This window comes from Anomaloglossus baeobatrachus, chromosome 3 (genome assembly GCF_048569485.1).
Source record: "Anomaloglossus baeobatrachus isolate aAnoBae1 chromosome 3, aAnoBae1.hap1, whole genome shotgun sequence".
Lineage (NCBI taxonomy): Eukaryota > Metazoa > Chordata > Amphibia > Anura > Aromobatidae > Anomaloglossus > Anomaloglossus baeobatrachus.
In genome coordinates, this window is record NC_134355.1 from 327,195,503 (window position 1) to 327,212,810 (window position 17,308).

At 48.7% G+C, this 17,308-nt stretch overlaps 1 protein-coding gene across 4 annotated transcripts in view; it reads left to right on the plus strand.

The window, feature by feature from the left end:
• Positions 1–17,308, plus strand: part of AK9 (adenylate kinase 9) — a 212,329-nt gene that overhangs the window by 106,097 nt on the left and 88,924 nt on the right. For all 4 annotated transcript variants that reach the window (XM_075340057.1, XM_075340058.1, XM_075340059.1 and 1 more), the window contains exon 15: positions 13,882–13,974. In XM_075340057.1, coding sequence (XP_075196172.1) covers positions 13,882–13,974 — 93 coding nt within the window. The remainder of the gene's footprint in view (positions 1–13,881; positions 13,975–17,308) is intronic.

Sequence of the window (17,308 nt, forward strand, 5' to 3'; positions counted from 1 at the left end):
TACACGCCGACAGCCATGTTTTCAGCAGCACATACTGCTTCAGGGTCGGTACACCAGGGGGCTTCTTCTCGATGCTGGGCCCCCTAGAGTGATGAACTGTATATGTGATACACTGTATATATGGCTATATAATGTTTGTATGCAGTTTCACAGTTCGGCTGTACATATGTATCCTCAGTGATCACTGTGAACATATTCGCTCAGCCGGTGACGGGGGCACTGGTTGAGCTTCGCCGGCGTTCCCTGTCCAGGCGGCAGGGACAGAGTTACAGCTTTGCTGAGAAACTCTCTGGGTCATTTTCACTATCCATGTCTCAGGCTATGGACAAATGGTCGGCTAAGAGACTAGGAGTTTGCAGTCCAGACCGGCCCCTTACACAGGCCCCGGGCACTGCGGGATCGCCCCAGGCCTCTTTCGGTCTGCGACGAAGCGTGTTCCTGGGGTGGCCTCTAGTTATTAAGTGGTAAACCCCAGCACGAACCGCAGTCCCAGTCCGGCTAAGCAGCCTTGCTTGGAATCTTCCCCGACTTCTTCAAGGGTCTCAGCTTGAGGACCCTCTAGAGGATGGGGCGGAGGTCGCAACACAGGACTCTGTCCGGACGTGGCTCTCAAGGCTTCACAGATTCTGTCCAGAAGCACACCTTCCCGGACAAGCGTTTTACTGAACGCCTTATAACACACGTTGTCCCTTCCCCTCTGACGTTGTTAAGGTTTCGGCTCAGTGTCATAAGGTGCCCTCCAGTCTCGGACTGGCGGCTAGATCAGTAGTAGCAGTGGCTGGCGGGTCCACGCTCAAGAATGCCACGGACAGACAGATAGAACTCCTAATGGGATCCATCTATGAAGCCATAGGCGCGTCCGTTGCCCCAGCCTTTGCAGGGGTGGACACTCCAGGCTATCTCAGCTGCTCTGTCTCAGATCAATGCGGTCATCCTGTGCTCCGCAATTAGCGTCTTTGACGTCTCAGGCGGTGGTATTTTCATCCTCCGCCGTGCACAGAGAACCTTTTCTGCATGGCGGTCCAGGTCAGGCGAGTGGTCCCCACATGTCCAAGACCGATGTAGGAGACATTCTGTCTTACGGTCACAGGATAGAGCTCAGTTCTCGTCCTCCGACTCGTTGCTTCACAGCATCTCCGTCCCCCGAGCGAGCCGATGCACGTTTCCAGTCGGTGAACACTCTGAAGGCAGGAGGAGTTGCGATCCTCGTTCCCCTTCAAGAACGTAGTCACTGCTTTTACTCCAGCTTGTTCGTGGTACCAGATAGGACGGATCACTCCGCCCCGTTCTGGACTTCACACGGCTCAACGGACAGAGAACATGACGGTTCCGGATGGAATCTCTCCGCTTGCCATCGCCTTTGATGGCCCAAGGAGGCTTCCTAGCATCAATCGACATCAGGGATGCTTATCTCCACGTGCCGATTGTACCAGAATATCAGCGCTTCCTGCGCTTCGCCATAGGGAACGAACACCTTCAGTTCGTGGCACTAACTTTCGGCCTGGTGACAGCCCTACGGGCCTTCACCAAGGTCATGACAACGGTGGTAGCGGTCCTACTCTCTCAGGCAATCTGCTGGTCAAGGCCCCCTCTCGGGTGGCATGCCAACACAGCCTGAACATTGCTCTAGAGACTCTCCAGAGATTCGGGTGGTTCATCAATTTTTCCTAAAGTCAAAATTGACACCGGCCCAATCACTGACATATCTCGGCATGGAGTTTCATACTCTCTCAGCGATAGTGAAGCTTCCACTGGACAAACAGCGTTCACTACAGACAGGGGTGCAATCGTTCCTTCGAGCCCAGTCACACCCTTTGAGGCGCCTCATGCACTTCCTAGAGAAGTTGGTGGCAGCAATAGAGGCAGCTCCGTTTGCGCAGATTCATCTGCGCCCACTTTAATGGGACTTTCTCCGCAAATGGGACAGCAAATCGACGTCCCTCGACAAGAACGTTGCTCCTTCTCGGGCAGCCATGGCCTCCCTTCAGTGGTGGCTTCTTCCCACTCTTGTCGAAGGAAAAATCCTTCCTGCCCACATCCTGGGCTGTGGTCACGGCGGACGCGAGTCTGTCAGGGAGTCTTCCTCCGCCACAGAGCTCAGGGTACATGGACTCAGCAGAGTCCTCCCTCCAGATCAATGTTCGGGAGATAAGGGCAGTGTTCTAGCCCTAAAAGCGTTCCAGCCATGGCTGGAAGGCAGGCAGATCCGAATTCAGTCGGACAACGCCACGGCGGTGGCATACATCAATCACCAAGGCGGCACAAGCAGTCGGCAAGCCTTCCAGCAAGTCCGGCGGATTCTGCTGTGGGTGAAAGCCACAGCCTCCACCATCTACGCAGTTCACATCCCGGGCGTAGAAAACTGGGAAGCAGACTTTCTCAGTCGCCAGGGCATGGACGCAGGGGAATGGTCTCTTCGACCGGACGTGTTTCAAGAGATTTGTTGCCGCTGGGGGAAGCCGGACGTCGACCTATTGGCGTCCCGGCACATCAACAAGGTCCCGGCATTCATGGCACGTTCTCAAGATCACAGAGCTCTGGCGGCAGACGCATTAGTTCAGGATTGGTCGCAGTTTCCACTGCCTCACGTATTCCTCCTCTGGCACTGCTACCCAGAGTGTTACGCAGGATCAGATCCGACTGCCACCGCGCCATCCTCGTCACTCCAGACTGGCCGAGGAGGTTGTGGTACCCGGATCTGTGGCATCTCACGGTAGGCCAACCGTGGACACTACCAGACCGGCCAGACTTTTTGTCTCAAGGGCCGTTTTTCCATCTGAATTCTGCGGCCCTCAACCTGACTGCGTAGCCTTGAGTCCTGGATCCTAGCGTCTTCAGGGTTATCTCAAGAGGTCATTGCCACTATGAGACAGGCCAGGAAACCAACGTCCGCCAAGATCTACCACAGGACGTGGAAGATCTTCTTATCCTGGTGCTCTGATCAGAGTTTTACTCTCTGGCCATTCGCCTTGCCCACTTTCTGTCCTTCCTTCACTCCGGAATGGAAAAGGGGTTGTCTCTCGGTTCCCTTAAGAGACAAGTTTCGGCGCTTTCTGTGTTTTTTTCAAAAGCGTCTAGCCAAACTCCCTCAGGTACGCACGTTCCTGCAGGGGGTTTGCCACATAGTCCCTCCTTACAAGCGTCGGCTAGAACCCTGGGATCGGAACAGGGTGATACCGGCTCTTCAGAAACCACCCTTCGAGCCAATGAGGCATATTCTCTTTCACGCCTTTCGCAGAGGGTGGTCTTCCTAGTGGCAGTCACGTCACTCCGCAGAGTGTCTGACATAGCAGCGCTGTCATGCAAAGTCCCCCTTCCTGGTGTTTCACCAGGACAAGCTGGTTCTGCGTTCGGTTCTGGAATTTCTCCCGAAGGTGGTATCCTCTGTTCATCTCAATCAGGATATCTTCTTACCTTCTTTTTGTCTCATCCGGTTCACCAACGTGAAAAGGATTTGCACTTGTTAGGTCTGGTGAGAGCACTCAGACTCTACATTTCTCGTACGGCGCCCCTGCGCCGCTCGGATGCGCTCTTTGTCCTTGTCGCTGACCAGCGTAAAGGGTCGCAAGCTCCCAAGTCAACTTGGCTCGGTGGATCAAGGAACCAATTCTTGAAGCCTACCGTTCTGCTGGGCTTCCGGTTCCTTCAAGGCTGAAGGCCCATTCTCTCAGAGCCGTGGGTGCGTCCTGGGCGTTGCTGCACCAGGCTACGGCTCAGCAGGTGTGTCAGGCGACTACCTGGTTGAGTCTGCACGCTTTCACGGAGCACTATCTAGTGCATACCTACGCTCGGCAGATGCCAGCTTAGGTAGGCGAGTCCTTCAGGCGGCGGTTGCCCACCTGTAGGAAGGAGCCGTTTTACGGCTCTTTTACCGAGGTATTCTTTTACCCACCCAGGGACTGCTTTTGGACGTCCCAATTGTCTGGGTCTCCCAATGGAGCGACAAAGAAGAAGGGAATTTTGTTTACTTACCGTAAATTCCTTTTCTTCTAGCTCCAATTGGGAGACCCAGCACCCGCCCCTGTTCCCTTCGGGCTGTTATTTCTTTGTGTACACATGTTGTTCAGATTGAATTGTTCTTGGTCATGGTTTCAGTTCTCCGAACATCCTTCGGATTGAATTTACCTTAGACCAATTTATAAGTTTCCTACTTCTTGCTTTTGCACCAAAACTGAGGAGCCCGTGATGCACGGGAGGGTGTATAGCAGAGGGGAGGGGTTTACACTTTTAAGTGTAATACTTTGTGTGGCCTCCGGAGGCAGTAGCTATACACCCAATTGTCTGGGTCTCCCAATTGGAGCTAGAAGAAAAGGAATTTACGGTAAGTAAACAAAATTCCCTTCTTTTTCCTCCCAATTTTCCAAGAGCCGCAACTTTTTGTTTACTCTTTCGTCTACATAGCAGTATGAGGACTTGTTTTTTGTGGAGTTGTACTTTCGAATGGCACCATAATTTTATCATGTAATGCACTGAAAATCGGTTTCCAAGTGCGATGAAATTACAACAGAAGTGCAATTTACAATAGTTTGTTTTGGTTTTTTTATCTACCATGTTCACTATACAGTATAAATAACCTGGAAATTTGATACTCCAGGTTGGTACAATTGCGTAGATACCAAACATGCATATCTACATATTGTGAGGTAGCACGGTCGGCTGCGCAGCAGAAGACACGGGATCCAGGCATTAAGGTTCACAGCACACGGTTTTAATGTCCAAACAAAAGTCCATAACAAAAATACATGTGCCTCTCCAGCAGAAAACTCAGGGAATTCTGTTCACCCCCTCACACCCGGCACACCTGCCCTTGTTCCTGATTCTATTTAACCCTTCCTTCAGCCTGTAAGGAAACAGCATTAACCCTATAGTGGATTTACTTTCTATCATGGAGTGAGCACAACCGGGGCGAGACATACCGGCCGTCATAGATAACCCCGGTCACAGTCTCACACACCCCCCCTCAGTTCAAGCGTGCGGGGTTGAACTCCCGCCATCAAACACGGGCCGCGGGACAAGGCATCGGCATTGCCCTGCAACCCACCGGCCCTATTTTCAACCGTAAACCGGAAGTTCTGCAGAGAAAGGAACCACCGGGTAACCCGGGCATTCCGTTCCTTGGCGGACCTCATCCAGACCAGTGGAGAGTGATCCGTCACCAAGCGAAACTGCCGTCCCAGCAGGTAATAGCGTAGGGACTCCAAGGCCCACTTGATCGCCAGGCACTCCTTCTCCACTACGCTATAATTCCGCTCGGGAGGGGTGAGCTTCCTACTTAAGAAGGTGATGGGGTGTTCCTCCCCCTGAACCACCTGAGACAGCACTGCCCCCAGGCCGACCTCCGAGGCGTCAGTCTGTACTATGAACTCCTTCCGGAAATCAGGGTTGACCAGAACGGGCTGACCGCACAGGACCTCCTTCAGGGCCCGGAAGGAGTCCTCGGCCTGCGGAGTCCAGCGCACCATGACGGACTTTTTGCCTTTGAGAAGGTCCGTCAAGGGGGCTGATAGTCCCGCAAAATCTTTTACAAACCTCCTGTAGTACCCCACGATACCCAGGAAGGCCCTAACCTGCTTCGTGGTCAGGGGTCTAGGCCACTTCTGGATCGCCTCAACCTTGTTAATTTGGGGCTTAATCACTCCTTGGCCTATCACGTAGCCCAAGTAGCGGGCTTCCGTGAGTCCCAATGCACATTTCTTGGGATTGGCTGTCAATCCGGCTGTTCATAGCGCGTCCACCACCGCTTGTACCTGTTCCAAGTGAGTCTGCCAATCGGAGCTGTAAATAATGATGTCATCCAGGTACGCTGATGCATACGCCTGGTGGGGTTCCAGCACTAAGTCCATCAACCTCTGGAACGTGGCCGGAGCGCCATGTAACCCAAAAGGCAAGACAACATAGTGGAAGAGACCCTCCGGCGTAACAAAAGCGGTTTTCTCCTTGGCGGACTCCGTTAGTGGCACCTGCCAGTACCCCTTGGTCAGGTCGAGCGTGGTAAAATATCACGCCTGTCCCAGCCTATCAATCAGCTCATCCACCCGGGGCATGGGGTAGAGATCAAACTTGGATATTTCGTTCAATCTCCTAAAGTCATTGCAGAACCTTAAGGAGCCATCGGGTTTTGGTATTAGGACAATCGGACTAGCCCATTCACTCCGGGATTTTTCGATGACCCCCAGGCGTAACATTGTCTTTACTTCCTCCGATATGGCTTGTCGTCGAGCCTCCAGTACTCGGTATGACTTCAGGCGTACCTTCAGGTGGGGCTCGGTGACAATATCATGTCGTATCAGACTGGTCCTTCCGGGCAGCTCGGAGAAGACATCGGGGTTCTGCTGAACCAACCGTCTGGCCTCTCGCCTCTGTGTCTTGGTGAGGGCTTCTCCAATCCTTACTTCTGGATCGTCCTCTCCGGAGGTCGCTGGAGCCGGATGTGAGCGACCCGAAGAGGAGGGAGGTGGGGAAAAAACAGCCATCAGGCTTTCCCATTCCTGCCAAGGTTTTAATAGGTTGACATGGTATATTTGTTCAGGTTTCCGCCTACCGGGCTGCAATACTTTATAGTTAACCACCCCGACTCTTTCCTTTATCTCGTAGGGGCCTTGCCACTGAGCCAGGAATTTACTCTCCGCCGTGGGGATTAATACCAACACCCGATCCCCGGGTTTAAAGGTCCGCACGGTGGCTTGTCTATTGTAGCGGCCGCTTTGCGCGGCCTGAGCCTCCTGTAAATGCTCCTTCACAATTGGCATGACCGCGCTTATGTGGTTCTGCATACCTAAAACATGTTCGATCACACTTTTATGGGGGGTGGGCTCTTGTTCCCATGTTTCCTTTGCCAGGTCCAACAATCCCCGGGGATGTCGCCCGTATAACAATTCAAAAGGCGAAAACCCCGTGGATGCCTGTGGCACCTCTCGTATGGCAAACATCAAATAGGGAAGCATCATATCCCAGTCTTTCCCGTCTTTTGAAATCACCCTTCTTAGCATGGTTTTCAGGGTTTTATTGAAACGCTCGACTAAACCGTCAGTTTGAGGATGATACACAGACGTACGCAACTGCTTGATCTGGAGTAGCCGGCATAGCTCTTTGGTCACTTTAGACATGAATGGGGTCCCCTGATCCGTAAGGATCTCCTTGGGCAACCCCACCCGGCAGAACACAGCAAACAACTCCCGAGCTATAAGCTTTGCTGCAGTATGTCTGAGAGGTATCGCCTCGGGATACCGGGTGGCATAGTCAACGATCACTAGGATATGTTGGTGCCCTCGAGCGGACTTTACGAGGGGCCCCACCAGATCCATCCCTATCCGTTCAAAAGGGACTTCTATAATGGGTAACGGTACCAACGGACTGCGAAAATGGGTCAGGGGTGCGGTAAGCTGACACTCCGGGCAGGTTTCGCAGAACCATTTTACCTCCCCAAAGACCCCGGGCCAATAGAACCTTTGCAATATTCGCTCCTGCATTTTCTTGACCCCTAGGTGGCCACTCATCAGGTGTTTATGAGCCAAGTCGAGGACCCGCCGGCGATGCGGCTGGGGCACCACCAACTGTTCTACCCCCACGCCCCGTATTTCATCTACCCGGTAGAGTAAATCCTGTTTAAGAGCGAAATGGGGGTACCTTACCTGGGCACCGGGCAGCTGTGCCACCCCGTCAACTACTGTCACCCGACTCCGAGCATGTATTAACATAGGGTCCTGCAGTTGGGCTGTCCCAAACGTATCCGGGGACGCCTCCAACTCCGGGATGGGCTCGACCGTCTCAGCCTCTCCTGCCAATACCTCTAGGGGCGACCTATCGGGTTCACACTCTGTCCCTATCAGGGTGACCCCTACGTCAGGTGGCCCGGATTCAGGATTGTAGGGCTCAGGTCCCGGACCGACCAATATCTGAGGGGACTTAGGGGGTCCCCTCCATAAAGTCCAAAAATAGGGCAGATCCCTTCCTAGGATCACGTCATAAGGAAGAGTGTTAAGAAGTCCCACCTCATGTTGCACCTGACCGCAAGGTGCTGTGATGGTGACAATCCCCGTGGGATAGTCGCGGCGGTCCCCATGTATGCAAACCACCCCCACGGTGCGTCCAGTGGCCTTTACTTTAGCCCTCAAGGTGGATCGCACAAGGGTCACTAAGCTTCCGGAATCCAACAATCCTGTAACCGGACATCCATTCACCTGTATTTGGCACAAGTGGGGCTCCGTCTCTGGGGAGACCAGGTCAGCGGTACACACCACCTGAGCATACATTGAACCCCGCCGGGTAACCCCACAATCCATGGGCTCCGTGGTGAGTGGACACTGGGCTTCCATATGTCTCACCCGCTGGCACCGCCAACATCTAATGGGGACGGAAACCCCCTTGACGGGTTGTCGTTTAGGGTACAGAACCTTCCGGACCTCAGGAATGGCGGCCGCGGCCTCAGACGGGACGGTAGGGGACTCCTGCACCGTTGTCAGCGGTGGGTCCTTGGCCCTAGGCTTGGAGGGGCCGGACCGACGGGCGGTACGCAAAGTCTCAGTGTCCCGTATCAAGTCTTGCGTAGCCACATGCCGCTCTACCAGGGACACTAATTGGTCCAGGGTACTCGGCTCACCCTGTCCGACCCACCGTTGAACGGTGACGGGTAAAGTGCGCACAAAACGATCCACTACTACCCTTTCGACCATTTGCGCCGGGCTCAGAGTGTCAGGCTGCAACCACTTTTTTACAAGATGCAACAAGTCATAGGCCTGGGAGCGTACGGGTTTGGCTTCCTCATAGAACCACTGATTTACCCGCTGAGCCCGTACATAGGTATTCACCCCCAACCGAGCCAGTATTTCGGCTTTCAGGGTCACATAGTCAATGGCGTCCTCGGTACAGAGGTCTAGGTACGCTTTTTGGGGTTCCCCTGTCAGATAGGGCGACAATACCTCAGCCCACTGCGGGGTCGGCAGCTTTTCCCGCTCGGCCACCCGCTCAAACACCGCCAGGAACGCTTCCACATCATCCCCCAGGGTCATCTTTTGCAACGCTTGTCTCACCGCTTTCCGGACGCTGCCGTCGTCACCCGGTCCCGGGGTTGTTGCTGCTGGTCCGGCACGGATCGACTTGGCCAGGAGAACCATCTGTTCTTGGTGCCTTTTTTCCTGCAATTGCAAGGCTTGCTGCTGACGTGCATTGGCTTGATCCATCTGTTCTTGGAGTTTTTTTTCCTGCACTTGCAAGGATTGGAGCAGGTGTGCATTGGTCTGTTGCTGCTGTGCATTATCCTGAGCCAAATTCTTTAGTATGTCCTCCATGGCGTCGCCGGGTTTGGGCTGTAGTATAGCCGCTCGAATCCAGGACATGCGCAGCTGGGTCACCAGGGATGGATGCTACACCTCACCGGCTGTCATGCCCGCATTCTCCACCATATGTGAGGTAGCACGGTCGGCTGCGCAGCAGAAGACACGGGATCCAGGCATTAAGGTTCACAGCACACGGTTTTAATGTCCAAACAAAAGTCCATAACAAAAATACATGTGCCTCTCCAGCAGAAAACTCAGGGAGTTCTGTTCACCCCCTCACACCCGGCACACCTGCCCTTGTTCCTGATTCTATTTAACCCTTCCTTCAGCCTGTAAGTAAACAGCATTAACCCTATAGTGGATTTACTTTCTATCATGGAGTGAGCACAACCGGGGCGAGACATACCGGCCGTCATAGATAACCCCGGTCACAGTCTCACAATATATTTAAGTTGTGGAAAACAATTCGGGAATTTACTTGCATTGCCATTTTCGAGACCCATAACATTTTAATTTTTCAGTACATGGGGCTTTATGAGGGCTTATTTTTTGCGACCTGAGATGATGTTTTTTAATGATTCCATTTTGGGGTAGATACCATATTTTGATCGCCTCTTAATGCATTTTATTGCATTGTGGCAGAAAAAAAAACATAATTCTGGTGTTCGATTTTTTTTGTTGTTGTTACTTTTTTTACTGACTGAGTTAATTTATTTTATATTTTGATAGATTAGACTCTTACGAACACAGCTATACCAAATATGTGGGGGTTATTGTGGGTTTTTTAATGGGGCAAAAAAAGGATAATTGGAACTTGTGTTTTTCTATTTTTTTATTTTTACTGTAGCTAATAGTCCACAGAGGACTTAAGGCCACTTTACATACAACGACATCACTAGCGATCTCGTTAGCGATGTAACACACCAGATCGCACATACGATTTGCTGAGATCGCTCATAGGTCGTGTTTTATGCGGCGGTCACATGAGCGATCTCGGCACATCTTATCTGCGATCTGGCGTGTCACATCGCTAACGAGATCGCTAGCGATATCGTTGTATGTAAAGCAGCCTTTAAAGCTGCGATCGACTAATTGCTTGTGCTATGCACATTAGCGCGCCAACTAAACTCTCCGCCTAAGGTTGTTTTAGCCCTTATGTGCCAGGAAAGGCAGGGAGCCCGACATATGACGTACAAGTACGTCATATGTCAGTAAAAGTAGCCTTTCATTTGTTGTATACTATGCAAATGTCTATTCAAATTCACATAGTGTTGGACTAAACAGCATTAAAGGGAATCAGCCAGCAGAATTCCCCTTCCCAAACTATTTATATGTGCATGTAGCTCTTCCTAAGACAAGTCCAGTAATACCTTTACATGGCCAGTCCGTTTCTCTGTTACTGAGAAATCAGCGTTTGAATGTATATGCAAATGAGGCTGAATGGCTATGGTAGATCTGAAACCTCTGTGACTCCAGCTCTATTTAACTTGCAACGCCACCCTCTTTTGTTTGAGTGACAGCTTTTATGCTATGTAACATCAAACAAAAGAGTCGTCAATCAAGCAGACAGAAGCCGTGCTTGGTGGGAAATAGAGCTAGAGGGACATATCATATTGACATTTCCATATTAATTCAAAACACTGATTTCACACTAACAGGTAAATGGTCTGGCCATTTGATGGTATTGTAGGATTTGTCTTTGGAAGGGCTACATGCAGATATACCGTAAATAGTTTTGTACAATCCTGCTAACACATTCCCTTTAAAGAGAACCTATCATAATGTACATGTGGTCCCTCCGGACTGTAGAGCATAAAGCAGTAGAAGCTGAACAGAATGATAGATCGGTTTGTGGAAAAAGATTCAGTATAACCTATATTTAATTATTTGAAATCTCTGGTGTTCTATGCATATGAGTCCAGTGAGCGGTTCCACTCAGTGATTGACGGCTATCATTGGAACTACTGTCATACAGGAAAGACTGTTAATCACTGAATAGACCCACCCACTGGATGTGCATAATAACACTCAGAATTTCAATTAATAATATGCACATTTTCCTGAAACTTTTCTCACAAACATGTACAGTGACAAGCAAAAAGGTAACAGTGTTTTGAACTTTTGACTTTTAGTCTCCATATCTCACCATCCACTACAGGTTTGGGCATGAGACTACCTTCATATTCTAGACAATCATCTTGGCTATCTCATGCATAAATTTGACTTTCAACTATTTAACATATGATTTAGGTATGCAGATTCTTGTCATGTCGCTGCATTGTTACTGTTTTGCTCTTTGTGGTGAAAAATCTTTTTATTCCAATATACTATAAATTACAACCTGTTCTCATATTCCCTAATAGCTCAATGTTTTATTAGCCTGATTCTAAAGCAAAATGTCACTAGTTCAAATTAAGGAGCAGCTATGAAGAACTCCCAAGAAGAAAAAGACTGCATAATCCAGTTCATCGATAGCAGTCTCGGTGACAAGAAAATTGCTAAACTGCAAGATGTGAGTGCCATGACAGTTGGAAGAATACAAAATGAAGTCTGTCTATTAATCTAGAAGAGATTTAATGTTCTTTGCCTGACTGTCCTGAGAACGGGAGCAGAGTCTCCCGAAACGCGTTGACCAGTGCACAAATAAAGCTACATTAATCTTCAAATCTCCATGATCTGGTAGTCATTGGCGCGGCTTGGAAATACCCTGCTCTACAACTCTCTGTTATTAATCTAGAAGCTAAGAGGTGGACGTCCAGCAAAATATTGGAGTCAACAAGTTGGCTCATCACAAGGTCTATCAGTTCTGGTGCGACAAACAAAGCAGTACAGTTAGCTTGTATGCTTTGTAATAGTGAGATCACAGATGTCGATACAAGCACAGTACGATGCACATTACACAAGTCTGGAATAGTAGCCTGTAAAAAAGTAAAGAAGCCTTGACTTCAATATCATCATGAAGAGCGTCGGCTTGAGTTTGCAAAGAAGTACATCAAGTGGATAGTAGAAGATTGGAAACGGGTGATTTGGGCTATGAGACGAAAGTCAATATACTAGGCTCTGATGGCTACAAATGGGGCGGGAAAAAAAAACTATGGAAAAGGGGCTAACGGATCGAGAAATTGAAGAAACTGTCAAGTTCGGTGGAGGAAGCCTGATGAATTAGGGTTGGTTCACCGCTAAAGGCATTGGATGCTTGACCAGGATCGATTGTGATCTCAATGTTGAGCTATATGTGAGTATTTTACAAGATGAGTTACTTCATACACTTGAGTACTTTGGGTATGAAAAGGACGACAGTGTTCCAGCAGAACAACAAGCCGAAGCATAAAAGAAATGGTGCAGTGATAATGAAGTAGAGGTACTCGATTGGCCCCAACAGTCCCCAGACCTCAATCCTATCGAACACTTGTGAGTAGAATTGAAGAAAAAGCTGTATACATACCCAAGTGAGTCAACCAGTATGCACCAACATTGCGAACGTGTAGAAGAGACCTGGGATCAGATTTCAGTCAAGACATGCTTGAATCTGATCAAGAGGATGCTCAGAAGGATTCAGGGTAGTGTTGAAAGCTACAAGTGGATTTAAAAAATATTAACAAAATAATACAAATGTAAATTTAGATTTTTAGGAGCAAAACAGTAAAAATGTAGTGTCATGAGAAGAATCTGCTTAACTAATCATATGCTAAATAGATGCAAGTCAAAGATATGTCTGGGATAGCCAAAATGATTGTCTATAAAATGAAGGTAGTCTGAAAGCCTTAGTGGATCGTGACATATGGAGTCTGAAAGTCAAATGTTCAAAACATTGATATATAATGATAAGCAAAATGGTAACAATGTGATCAGCTGCTCATGCTCTTCAACATCCTGCCTGCAGGTCAGAAAGCAATTTCAACATGACAGGTTCCTTTTACAACATTAACAATTAATTCTACAAACTTAAGGATGCTTTACACGCAACGACATCGCTAACGAGATGTCGTTTGGGGTCACGGAATTCGTGATGCACAACCGGCCTTGTTAGCGACGTCGTTGCGTGTTAAACGCAGGAACGTTAACGATCAAAATTACTCACCTAATCGTTAATCGTTGACACGTCGTTCTAATCCCAAATATCGTTGCTGTTGTCGGACGCAGGTTGTTCGCCGTTCCTGCGGCAGCACACATCGCTATGTGTGACACCGCAGGAACGAGGAACAACATCGTACCTGCGGCCGCCGGAAATGAGGAAGGATGGAGGTGGGTGGGATATTCCGGCCGCTCATCTCTGGCCCTCCGCTTCTATTGGGCGGCCGCTTAGTGATGCCGCTGTGACGCTGAACCAACCTCGCCCTTAAAGGAGAGATTGTTCGGTGACGTCGGTGAAGAGGTAATTGCGTGTGACGCTGCCGTAGCGATATTGTTCGCTACGGCAGCGATCACCCCGTGATGCGCCACCGACTAGGGCGGGTGTTATCGCTCGCGACATCGCTAGCGATGTCGCAGCGTGTAAAGCCCGCTTAAGTTGTGACATAACTAGACTGTTTTTATTGTTTTTACCTATGAAGGTTGGAAAAGCTATAATGCACACCTAAAGCAATGTATTATGTATTTTAAAAAGAAAATACAGAATCAGATACCACTGAGAAGACCCCAGTGCAAAAGAAAGAAGCTACGGAGAAGATAGAGGAACAAAGTATTGTTGAAGAAACAGGTAAAATCGCAATTAATATTTTCTGCAGTCACCTTTTTGTAGTTTTGCACAAAAATAGTATTTTAGACTTATCGTAAAATCTAATTCTCAGCCTTTATTGGAGGTCACAAAAACCATGGGCTGCACATTGCTGCCACCAGGAGGCTTACACTAAGAATTACAACTTCCAAGCAGAGCGTACTCCAAACTTGTCCTTAATTCACAAATTATGGTGGAAGACAAGAAGTCTACAGGGTTTACAAGAGATTTCTCAATTTATTTAGTTGTGGGAGACGCCGGGCTACCAAATTTATACCACTACAGGGCTTTAAAATATGAAAACAGAAAGGCATGAGAGACTTGGTTCATGTTCTAGAGAATAACGAGATAAAGGAATACTCACAATTACAGAGGGAATTTGGGATACCTCACCATGAATTCTACAAAGATCCCAGAGAAGCATTGCAGCTATAAGGCTATATGCGCACTAGAGCTTTTTACCTGCGGATTTACCCGCGGATTTGCCCCGGAAATTTCTTGAGAAATGTCTGCAATCTTTGTGCAGACATTTCCCATGAAATTCAATGAGAAAAAAAAATAGTTGTGCGCACTGTGCGGATTTTTCTCAAGAAAATTTCTTGAGAAAATTTTCTCGAGAAACTTTCTTGAGAAAATGTGCATGTCCATTAATTTCCGCAGGTACCTGCGGTATTCCGGGGGTATTCCGCAGGTAGCAATGATGTGCGGTATACCACCGGAATAGCCGCGAATTACCTGCGGGAATGCTCATCGCTGCCTGCGGTTTTGCAGGAAGCGATGTCATTATGCCAGGAAGAGGAGGCGGAGCAGAGTAAACACAGACGTCGCACTCCCTGGACGCCGCACAGAAGCACTTCCGTGCGACCTCCAGGTGCCCGTGCAGTCTGTGTCCTGCTCCGGCCTCGCGGCTGCCTGCACTGCAGGGTGTCAGTGTCTGCCCGTAGTGTCAGCAGCCTGTCACGCGGCAGCGCAGGCAGACACTGACATCCTGCAATGCTGGGAGCCGCGGGGATGACGATCGCTGCTGTCAGGAGGTGAGATCATTACCTGCTGTGACGATCTCCTGCCTCCTGACGTCACCGCGGTCACTGCTGTCTATGCCCGTCTCGCGAGCGGCCCGAGACTGTCACTAGCGGTGACGTCACGGGCTCTCGCGATACTTCTGACAACGCGGCGGGCATAGAAGTCAGTGACAGCGCTGACGTCAGCAGTACAGGAGATGATCACAGAAGGTAATGATCTCATCTATGCTCCTGATGGCAGCGCTCGTCATCCCCTGCAGTGACCTGAGCTGACCTATTGATGTTAGCTCAGGTCACTGCATTGCTCTCCGAGCCAATGGGGAACATTCTATTCTTCATTGACTGGGACAGCGACTATGGTATGGATCGCCATGCCCCCCCCCCCCTTATTGGATTACGCCGGACGTGGAATTGATTGTGCTCTTTTCAATAAATTGGTTAAAGAGGGAATGTTTTGGGGAGTGTTTTTTCAAATAAAACTTTTTTTGTTGTCTATTTTTTAATTATTACTGACTGGGTTGGTGATGTCGGGTATCTGATAGACGCCTGACCTCACCAACCCCAGGGCTTGATGCCAGGTGACATTACACATCTGGCATCAACCCCATATATTACCCCGTTTGCCAACGCACCAGGGCGCGGGATGAGCTGGGGCAAAGCGCCAGGATTGGCACGTCTAATGGATGCGCCACTTCTGGGGCGGCTGCGGCCTGCTATTTTTAGGCTGGGGAGTGTCCAATAACAGTGGACCTCCCTAGTCTGAGAATATCAGACCCCAGCTGTCCGCTTTACCTTGGCTGGTGATCCAATATGGGGGGGACCGCACGTTTTTTGTTTTAAATTATTTATATAATTTAAAATAACAGCGTGGGGTGCCCACTGTTTTGGATTATCAGCCAAGGTGAAGCTGCCAGCGGTGGTCTGCAGGCTGCAGCCGTCTGCTTTACCCTAGCTGGCTACAAAAAATGGGGGGACCTCACGTCGTTTTTTTTTAATTATTTATTTATTTTATGGCTAAATACAAGGCTAAGCACCCTTTAGTGCCACATGAAAGTCACTAAAGGGTGCCAGCTTAGAAAATGCAGGGAGGTGGAACATTATATAGGTTTTTCTCATCTATCTATCTATCTATCTATCTATCTATCCCTCTATCTATCTATCCCTCTATCTATCTATCTATCTATCTATCTATCTATCCATCTATCCCTCTATCTATCTATCCATCTATCCCTCTATCTATCTATCTATTCATCTATTCATCTATCTATCTATCCCTCTATCCATTATCTGTCTATCGATTATCTTTATTATTTATTGCAGGGACAAACCTGCGGTAAATCCGCGGTAAATCCGTGGCAAATCCGCGGCAAAACCGCATGCGGATTTGGTGCGGATTTTTTCCGCAGGTCCGGAAATCTTTCACTGGCAGAAGTTTCTCAAGAAATTTTCTTGAGAAACTTCACATTTCTAGTGCGCACATAGCCTTAGACTCCTTACCACTGACAGCCAGATTGGTTTGTCAGTCTCCGCAAGGACAAACGTTCTTCCCTTAGACCTCACTTTAGCTTCTCATAAAGCCAGATCAGACCTCATACTTTGCACTGACGAGGGACTATCATCCCGAAACACCGTGCCAAATTGAGGTTCTGATCTGGCATAAAACTTAGGTAATAGTATAAGGCTCAGTAAAGGGCCATTTTTAACTTTTAGAATTGCTACTTCCAATAGGTGGCACTAGAGTTCGTCTCCTTCCTCCCTGAAGAGACAATTTGAATAAATGTCTCCAGTTACAGCATGCAGTTCAGTCAGAAAGGCTTATTATGTATAATGATATTCCTCAAAACAAGATTATACAAAGAACTGCCAAATCTAGTAGCTCGGGAGGATTTATTTCTATACTATTTAATGCTTTATTGAAACTGCTTTTATTGCAATTTTCATCTAATTCTAAAGAAAAATGGGAAAGAGATAAAGGCGGCCCTGATGAGGCAAACCAATGGTTGAAAATTCTGGTTTCGAACCTGCCTCTGGGTGAATCACATAGATTATGTCAATATATATTTGTTACACCAAAAGTATAGAACTCCTCAATTCCTATTTGACAAAGGGCTTCGATGTAGTCATTTATTGCTGCAGATGTAAATCCCGAAAATGCAAACCTTATACATATGAGATGGTCTTGCCCCAATCTTGAATCTGATTGGAAAGAAGTAACTAAAATTATCAACAGAAGTGACCCTGTCCACCTTTGTATGCGTCTTCCAATATGTTGAAGATTTGACTACTGATGATGA